Consider the following 10,104-nt stretch of genomic DNA (forward strand, 5'->3'; position numbering starts at 1 on the left):
CCCCCTCCCTCCCCATACCATCCCTCTGGGTCATCCCAGGGCACCAGCCCCAAGCTTCCTTATCCTGCATCGAACCTGGACTGGCGATTTGTTTCTTATATGATATTATAAATGTTTTAATGCCATTCTCCCAAATCATCCCCCCCTCCCTCTCCTACAGAGTCCAAAAGACTGTTCTATACATCTGTGTCTCTTTTGCTGTCTTGCATACAGGGTTGTCATTACCATCTTTCTAAATTCCACATATATGCATTAGTATACTGTATTGGTATTTTTCTTCCTTCATTTTCAAAAGTTTCTTATTTCCTGTCCCATGAACGTCTTGTATTCCCTGTCTTTTTTTCTGAACTCAGTTAACTTCATTCTCATTTGCAGAGGCTTGTATCTTAGAAAAAGATTTTGTGGTCCTTGAGTCAAGTCAGGGAACTGAAGAGCTCCCTGAGTCATATACATCAGCCATTTTGGACTCAGGGCTGGACTTATATAATTTTGGGATTTCTGTAAATGTGGGAATAGCCATGAACAGGTGGTGCTATTTCTGCAACAGTGATTATCTTTCCATATTTGACCTCTGATGTTTTTCCGTATTTGACCTGATTCTATTCTCTTGATACTTGTTTCTCGTTATATTTTGTTTCTCTATTGTTTCTTTCGTGTTTTTATTTTTAATTTTGCTAAAATAATACTTTTAGTTTGTTTTTTTTCCTCTTTTAGCTTCTTAACCATGGAAAGACAAAATATGCATTTGGCTAGGTAGGCTCAATATTATTAAGATGTACAATCCTTCAATGTTAGGAAACTATAGCAATTTAAAATTTAGAGGCTTTGCAGCTATTTTCAAAGCATCTAAATTCATAAATCATTGTGGTTGTTGTTGTTCAGTCACTAAGTCACATCCAACTCTTTGCAACCCCATGGACTCAGAACACCAGGCTTCCCTGTCCTTCACCATCTTCTGGAGTTTGCTCAAACCTATGATCCATGGAGTCAGTGATTCCATCCAACTATATCATCCTCTATCACCCCCTCTTCTCCTGCCCTCAATCTTTTCCAGCATCAGGATCTTTTCCAATGAGTTAGAAAACCATACATGATGTAATTAAATGGGGAAATGAGAAAATTTACTGTCCCGATCAAATATTCCAGTGCCCCTCTTCATAATTGTTTTAAAGACTCAATTTTATAACAATGAACACTGCTGGGTTTTGTTTTGTTTTTTTCTTTTTTGACAAGGTAGTTTTAAGTTTTATAAAAAATAAAGACATTAGATGGCCAAAACAATTTTGGAAAAGACAAAAAAGTAAAAGGTTTACACAACTTGGCTTTAAGACTTAAGGTAAAGTTTCAGTCAAGACAAAAGGGTATTGACCTAAATATAGAAATAGAGATCAACAGAATAGAAGAGAATCTAGAAATAAATCCACACACATATGATTGATTGATTTTTGATATGAACAAACATGGATCACTGGAGAAAGATAGTGATTTCAAGAAACGCTGCTGGAATTACTAAATATCCTTATAGTACTACTCATTCTCCTAATAAACCTCAGACCCCTCCTCATAACATATTTAAAATTAATATTATGTGAGTCATAAAACACTAGCAGTAAAGTTATAAAAATTCTAGAAGAAGCATAGAAGAAAATAGTTGTGACTGCATTAGATAATTTTCTTAGGCAAGGGAAAAAAAAACAAAACACTAGACATTAGAAAAATAGTAAGTTGGACTTCATTAAAAATAAAACCTTTTATTCTTTAAAAGACATTCTCAGGAAACTATTCAGGAAACTAAAGTCAAATATTCAGTCAAATATTCAGAAGATATATGCCAAAGGAACTGGTACCCAGTAAACTCAATAATAAGAAATTTTAGAACTCAAGTAAAAAATGGGCAAAATTTTTAATGGACATGTCACCAAAAGTGGATACATTAGTGGTCAATAATAACATGAACAGGTTTTCAATACCACCATTCATTAGATTAAAAGCATGAGATGTGACTATACACCATCTAGAATGGTTAAATTTAAAAACATGTAAATAGCAAGTGTTGAAGAAGACTTGAAGCATTTAGAACACTCATAAATTGCTGGTGGGAGTATAAAATGCTACAGTTACTTTAGAAGATAGTTTGTATTTTCTTGTACAGTTAAACATATATTTTCCATTAGGGCCAGCAATTTACCCAAAAGAAATGAAACACATGTCTATGCAGACAATTATATATGAGTGTTCTTAGCAACACCTAATAACAGCCCTAATGTGAACAAGAGTCCAAATGAATATCAAAATATATACGAATAAAACAATTGTGGTATGTTCCTACAGTAGATCACTCCTTAGCAAATAACTGGGAATGCATTCCTTATATACCAAATAAATGGATGAATATTGCACAGACACTGAACTGAGGTGTTGGAAACAGTCTATTCTCTACCTTGATTGCAGGGGTGGTTACATGGGTGGATACAGTTACCATAATTCCACAACCTGTTCACTTTAAAAGTGTGAAAATTTCAAATATAAACTACACCTCAGATTTAGAAAGCTGATTTTGTAAAATGACCAGAAGCCACTCATCAGAAAAAATTTTTTTCAAGTCTAAGTTGAGTTCTGTTCTAGAGCTCTAAGAGGAGAATTTGTCAATGGTAAAATTCATAGTATAATATAGGAATATTCACATTCCCAAAATACATTTTTCATATTATTTTCTTTAATATATCCCCAACAGTTCCCATTTAGAAACAACAAAATTCCTCCCTCTCCAAAATAAAAACCTTTGCATGAACTGCTTTTACCATGTACTTACTCTTCCTTCATGTATTTCTATGAGGAAACGTTTTGGATTCTCCACGTTCAGTTTTCCAAATCAGGATTATTAAAACTAAACCTGAAACAGTCTAGATTTTAATATAATTCTGTATTTAATCTCTTCACCCAAACTAGAACTGTAAGAGCTTAACAACTTCTCTGAAAGACTTCTAGTGACAAACGGGAATCAACAACCAGTGGTCCTTACAAAATGAAAATTGAGTCACCATAATTAGTAAGAATAAACAATATGGCTTTCAAATCTTGAGCAAGTTTTTAAGGAGACTATTTCCATTTCTATTTCATGAGAAGGTCAAATGTCATCAGAAAATTAGTAGGGCATAAAATTATTTTTAGCATAAACACAATCATGATTTAAAATTTCCTTTCTTTCTACACCTTCCACTATGGGGATACAATCTTAAGTGTTTTGGGTATTGGAATCATTTGGCTCCTTTCCTGAGGGGATAGAGTGTTTGGGGCATTATCATTGCTCTGATAAATTAGGAAAAGGGTCCTATAAAATGTAGCACTTGAACAAGCATCATATAACAGCTTCTTGAAAACCAGCACTTCTCAGACATGAAGTACCAGATAGTGCAAAGGAATACATTGTTTTAACTTAAATAATTTAATGATTTAAGTTAACTGTTAATGCATTTGTAAGTGAATTATTTTACAAGATATGAATCACTTTCTAAACACGAAAGTAAGGATTTGGGGACTTCCCTAGTGGTCCAGTGTTTAAAAATCTGCCTTGCAATGCAGGCAATACGGGTTTGATCCCTGGTGGGAGAATTAAGATCCCACATGCTGCAGGGCAACTAAACCCACACACTGTAAGTACTGAGTCCACAAGCAGCAACTAGAGAGTCCCTGCCATGCAACGAAAGACCCCACATGATGCAACTAAGATGCAACACAGCAAACAAATATATTTTTAAAAAAGAAAATAAAGATTGGCACTTACAAAGAAATGGAGACAGAATATGCTGGCAATTACTAACATATTGTATGTATTTATTTTTTCTAAGGACTTTGAAAACTGGAGTGACATCCTGAGCCACAGAGGGTGACAGGTTTCCAAGTATCAAATCAAAGAATCATGAGCAGTGCGTCTCCTTCTGCTGCAGCTGTGCAGCTCTGCTACGAGCACCTGAACGGATCCTGTGTGAAAACCCCCTACTCACCAGGTCCCCGCCTCATTCTGTACACAGTGTTCATCTTTGGAGCTGTGCGGACTGTATTTGGAAACCTCTTGGTAATGATTTCCATTCTGCACTTCAAGCAGCTGCATTCTCCAGCCAATTTCTTGATCACCTCCCTGGCCTGTGCAGACTTCTTGGTGGGAGTGACTGTGACGCCCTTCAGCACAGTGAGGTCCATGGAGAGCTGCTGGTACTCTGGGGAAAGTTACTGTAAATTTCACACTTGTTTTGAAGGTTCATTCTGTTACGCTTCCATCTACCACTTGTGCTTTATCTCTCTGGACAGGTACATTGCCGTCACCGATCCCCTGGTTTATCCAACAAAGTTCACTGTGTCTGTTTCTGGCATGTGCATTGTCTTCTCTTGGCTCTTTCCCATTATTTATACTTTTTCCCTTCTTGGCACAGGAGTGAATGCAGCTGGACTGGAGGATCTAGTAAGTGCTCTCACCTGTGTGGGAGGTTGTCAAATTGCACTGAATCAGAGTTGGGTACTGGTGAATTTTCTATTATTTTTCATCCCCACCCTTGCGATGATAGTTCTTTACTCCAAAATTTCCTCATTGCTAAACAACAGGCTAGAAAAATTGAGAGTCTGAGCAATAAGCCTGGGCGATGCTCAGAAAGCTACCAAGACAGAGTGGCCAAGAGGGAGAGAAAGGCAGCGAGAACACTGGGCATGGCAGTGCTAGCGTTTCTGGTCTCCTGGCTGCCTTACTTCCTGGATTCCATCATTGATGCCTTCCTAGGTTTCATCACTCCCACATATGTTTATGAAATACTGGTTTGGATTGCTTATTATAACTCAGCTATGAACCCCTTGATTTATGCTTTCTTTTATCCTTGATTTCGAAAAGCCATCAAACTCATTGTCACAGGCAGTCTTGAGAGAGAATTCCTCAACAATACATTTGTTTTCTGAGTAGGTTCTGGTCTTAGTTTGGGAAAACTGAAAATAGACTCACATTAGACAGATAATGAGGAGAAAAAGTTGATTGTAAAAGTGCAATTTTTGTTATGTAAAATAACTTAACTGTAGTTCAACCCTGACCCAAATGCTTAAATTTAAGTTCATAATTCTTTGGTAAATATAACATCAAAACCTATTTGTAATGGGGACAGCACAGCTTCGGAGCCAGAAATGCCTGGATGGCAATTTTCATTCTGCTGTTGAACACTTGGGTGATCTTAGGTGATCTTGGGTGGCTTGGCTCTTTCTGAAATTCATGGTATTTCTCTGGAGAATAACCTCTCCGTTGTAGTAGTCATGACCAAATTTAGGAGAATACAAGTGAAGGACCTAATATACATTTGTTAATATAAATCCTTCTTTCAATTACCTTGTATTAGTTCAATCTCTGCCTAAATCTTCTGTTTCTTCCTTTGTATAGTTTTTCTATTAAAATGTAAATACAACCACTTAGTGACGGGGCGCCTCCTTGCTCGGGGAGGGCAAAGCAGTGTGTTTGCACTGTTAGGTGTTGAGATTTGTGATTCCCACACTGTGGTTTCAGATCAGGGAATACAAATCAAGTGATCACTCTGTTAACTATAACATCAACTCAGTTGTGCACAATGGGAAAGATAATTTGCATCATAGCATTTATTTATTCAGTGAGCTTCTTCCTTATTATTAAGTCTGCTCATAAAATTATATTAGAGTTTAGAGCCAGTTAGCAGATGTTTAAAGCAGGGTTTTAAGACTGTCATTCATTATGTTATTTTATTTTTGGATTAATTTATTCCATATTCATTTAGTTGTACAGTGTTCTAAAAGTAATTTACTGTGGATTTTGAGGATACACTTGAAAGCATAGCTTAAAAGTGTGCTCAAAAGAAGAAAGAAAACTGAAGTGAAGGGCATAGAATAAAGCCAAGACAGAGGCTGTGAAAGGCATTTTCTTATGTCCCACAAACTCAGTTCTAAGGCAAAAAAAAAAAAAAAGAAATGAATTAGTTCTGCAATTAACAGTGGATAAATCAAGCCAATTATTTCAGAGAATTATTCTTGATACTAAGACTGGAGGGTTCTGTGTGTCAATTAGATATCAAGACTTTAAAATCAGATTATGATATCTTTGGGGCAGGAGAGAATATACATCAAAGTATTCTTGCTATATTTTTAAAATTTCTAGCTTGATGTAAATCAACATTACCTATTAGCACATTATTTCTGACTACCATTACACAAATACTTTGAACTGGTAAACATTTCTAGAAATAGTGTATTATTCCTAATTATACTGTTTCTGGAGAAGGAGATGGCAACCCACTCCAGTATTCTTGCCTAGGAAATACCATGGACAGAGGACCCTGGCGGGCTCCATGGGGTCACAAAGGGTTGGACACGACTTAGTGACTGAACATACCATTTCTATCTGATTTTACAGATAATTAAAGGCACCCTAGCCTGCATAGTATCAGTTTATACATAATTTTCAGTTCTAACACAGTGTAATGAATTTATTTTGATTTCTGTGGTTTCAATATAGTAATTTTCCTATATAATCTTGTTTTGCAAGCTACTGATGGAATGCAGTTTATGTTTCGAGGCAGGAGAAGAAAATTTAAGCGTAACATACTCTCTGCCCGTTTTGTTGTTCAGTCACATTGGCAGGCAGATTCTTTACCACGGAGCCATCTGGGAAGTCCATTTTATATATAGAAATTGTGTGTATGTCAGTCTCAGTTTATCCCTCCACCACTTATACCCTGGTATTATAAGTTGTTTTCTGTGTCTGTAACTTTATAAAATACCACTTTTACTATTAAAAAGACTAATGTATCAGGATGGTGGTTCTTAGAAACATGGGGTTCAGAAATAATAAAGATGGTGAAAAATTCAAGGAACCCCCAGATAATTTCTGAGTGTTAACCCTGCCAACCAAGGACATCGCAAAAAGCCACAACAGCAGCAAGGACAATCATATATACTTTGCAATAATTTCATAAAAGAAAAGTGCGCTTTACTTTGGGAGGAATCTAGCTCCTCACTTTATGGAGATCTAGGGGTCTGTCCAGGTTTTACACAGAAGAAGCTTCAGGTCTCCCACCCCATCCTGCTTCTGACCACAGCCAGACTTCCCTCTCTCCCTCTTTCCCTCTTTCTATACTTTTGGTGTAATATTTCTCATTAAGTTTCTCTATGCTAAAAAAAGGTCTGAAATCTCCAACTATAGTTTCACTCATTTCCTATTTTCTTTCTCTGAGTATATATTCTACTTGCTGTTGTTGTTTTTAGTTGTAAGTTGTGTCCGACATTTTTACAACCGCATGCACTATAGCCCACCAGGCTCCTCTGTCTAAGGGATTTCTCAGGCAAGAACACTGGAGTGGGTTGCCAATTCTTTCTCCAGGGGATCTTCCTATCCCAGAGATAGAACCCACATCTCCTGCATTAGCAGGCAGATTCTTTTCCACTGAGCCACCAAGGAAGCCCATATATTACATTAAAAGTCTATAATATTGCAGCAGCATTTTGGGTTTACTCTGTTGGTAGGAACTTTACTGTCTCCACCTGCCTGTCTAGGTGGTCACTACTCTCTCACACAATACTGTCTTTCACCTTTGTAATACTTCTCACAATTTTTATTCATACATCCATTTATCTGCTTACTTGTTGAAGGTTTATCCTCCTTTTAAGACTGAAAGTGTCATAAAGAAAGGGGTCATGTCTGTTTTGTTCATTTCTTTGTACCCAGCTCTTGGCACTCAGTAAATATGCCTTGGATTAAAGAATTAATTATTGAATAAATTTAAAATAATTGAGAGAGATAAAGTTATTTCTGTACCCCAAATGACAAGTGTTACTTGTAATACTTGTGATCATATGATACTTCTTTTTTGCCTAGATTCATGGTTCTAAGTAAGGCAGATCCACTGATATATTGGGTTCAGACAGTAAAGAATCCATCTGCAATGAGGAAGAACTGGGTTCAATCCCAGGGTTGGGAAGATCCCCTGAGAAGGAAACGGCTATCCACTGCAGTATTCTGGCCTGGAGAATTCCATGGACAGAGGAGCCTGGCATGGACAGAGGTGTCCATGGTGTTGCCAAGAGTCAGACACGACTGTGCTCATTTCACTCATTTCCTCTCTGATACATTTGCCCCTCAGAGGACACTTCTCAGTGTCTGGAAATATTTTTGGCTTTCACAGTTAAGGGGATTTTACTGGCATCTAGTAGCAGGGATGCTGCTAGATGGCCTTCGATGTACAGGACAGATCCCACATCAAAACTTACCAGAACTCAAATGTCAATAGTGCTGAAGCTGAGAAAGCCTGCTGCTGCTGCTAAGTCGCTTCAGTCATGGCTAACTCTGTTCGATCCCATAGATGGCAGCCCACCAGGCTCTGCTGTCCCTGGGATTTTCCAGGCAAGAGAACTGGAGTGGGTTGCCATTACCTTCTCCAATGCATGAAGGTGAAAAGTGAAAGTGAAGTCACTCAGTCATGTCCGACTCTTTGCGACCCCATGGACTACAGCCTACCAGGCTCCTCCGTCCGTGGTATTTCCAGGCAAGAGTACTGGAGTGGGTTGCCATTGCCTTCTCCATGAGAAAGCCTAGCCTACACCCTTGTCAATTTAAGTAGTTGATTATTTTACAAAATCAAACTCTCAGAATACATTAGGAAGAATCTAAGAGATCATTAAGAATATTTTGTGTGTGTGTGTGATTAGGAGTCAGATGGCCAGATGAATTAATAATAATTTCTATGGCACAATTCAAAAGAACAAGTCCAGATATATATTCAAAATCAGTGGCCCTACAGTCCAGATATATCTTCAAAATCAGTGGCTCCTCTGTCCATGGAATTCTCCAGGCCAGAATACTGGAGTGGGTAGCCATTTCCTTCTCCAGGGGATCTTCCCAACCCTGGGACTGAACCCGGGTCTCCCACATTGCGTATGGATTCTTTACTGTCTGAACCAAATATATCAGTGGATCTGCCTTACTTAGAACCATGATTCTAGGGGAAAAAAAAAGTATCATATGATCGAGTCTGGAATCCTGCTTGAAGAAGGCTGGATAATACTTTCTTTTGCTCTGCTCTGTCCCGACATTCCAAGGGTGGGAAATTACCAAGAAATGTATTGCTATGTTTCCGTTTTCTGTTCATTATTCCTTAGTTGACATTTTTTAGCACAAGGGACAGAAATCACTTGGATTCACAAACGAATGTGAATCATTCGGAGGGTTTATGGGTGGACTTCTTACATGGATGAGGAGACATTACAGATCCACTTCCGATGATGTCTTGAGAAGAGAACACATCTTTTCTCTAAGAGCACTGACAGTCGTAGTAGTTCAGAAATGTGGATATGTCTAAATACCCTGGTGTGTTTTTTAATGTTTTCCTGAAATGTAATTCATCCAAGTCAAGTTGCTCACGCTGTATGCTACCTTTTCTGTTTGTTAGTAGCCAGTGCACAGGCAAAAATTAATCCTTATTGGGAGAGCAAGGCTAAGTCGACTCGCAGTGCCTGTACCTTATGATACCTCTGTAACAAAAATCCAATAAGGTGCTCACAGCAGGACTAAAAATAGGGGAAAAGTCCCAAGGGTGAGAAGAAAAAAAATCTTGAGTTCAAGAAACATAATGACCTAATTAAAACAGTTGTTTGTACAATAGCTTTCTTAATACTCACTACTGAAAATAAACTTCTAAGTTCACACCTTGCACTACAGGGATTCCAGCTAGGGATTTTCCTATTGATGGCATTTATATATCTGGAAGGGCTGTATGCTTTAGGCGGTAAGGCAGATAAACCTAACAGGAGGTAATCTTATAATTACTTCCCATATCAGTGCCTGTTGCAAAGAGGAACTCTGAAGGTAAAAATTTTTTAAAGATATTTAGGACCAAAAGGGAGTTTCATCAAATTCAAGGATCTAAGCTTTAGTTAGTTGAAATTCATTCCCAGTGACTTTGTCCAATGTAAATTTTTTGCATTTTATTCTGTTACTGAACTTATTTAAGATTTACAATAGTACTAATGTCTGATAATTTCCTCAAGCATCCTACTGTATGTATGATTTCCTCCAAAAGCATTGAAAGTCCATGGAAATCAAGAAGGACA

The 10,104-nt window shown here is 37.6% G+C and overlaps 1 protein-coding gene and 1 pseudogene across 1 annotated transcript in view; both read left to right on the top strand.

Moving 5' to 3' along the window:
- The first annotated feature begins 3,919 nt into the window (after window positions 1–3,919).
- LOC104991702 lies at window positions 3,920–4,948 on the top strand (annotated as a pseudogene).
- Window positions 4,949–5,134: 186 nt separating this feature from the next.
- Window positions 5,135–10,104, top strand: part of LOC104991723 (trace amine-associated receptor 6-like) — a 6,446-nt gene continuing 1,476 nt past the window's right edge. The window contains exon 1 of the mRNA XM_010844308.1: window positions 5,135–5,214. Coding sequence (XP_010842610.1) covers window positions 5,135–5,214 — 80 coding nt within the window. The remainder of the gene's footprint in view (window positions 5,215–10,104) is intronic.

The sequence above is a fragment of the Bison bison genome, unplaced genomic scaffold, assembly GCF_000754665.1.
Source record: "Bison bison bison isolate TAMUID 2011002044 unplaced genomic scaffold, Bison_UMD1.0 scf7180017864198, whole genome shotgun sequence".
Lineage (NCBI taxonomy): Eukaryota > Metazoa > Chordata > Mammalia > Artiodactyla > Bovidae > Bison > Bison bison.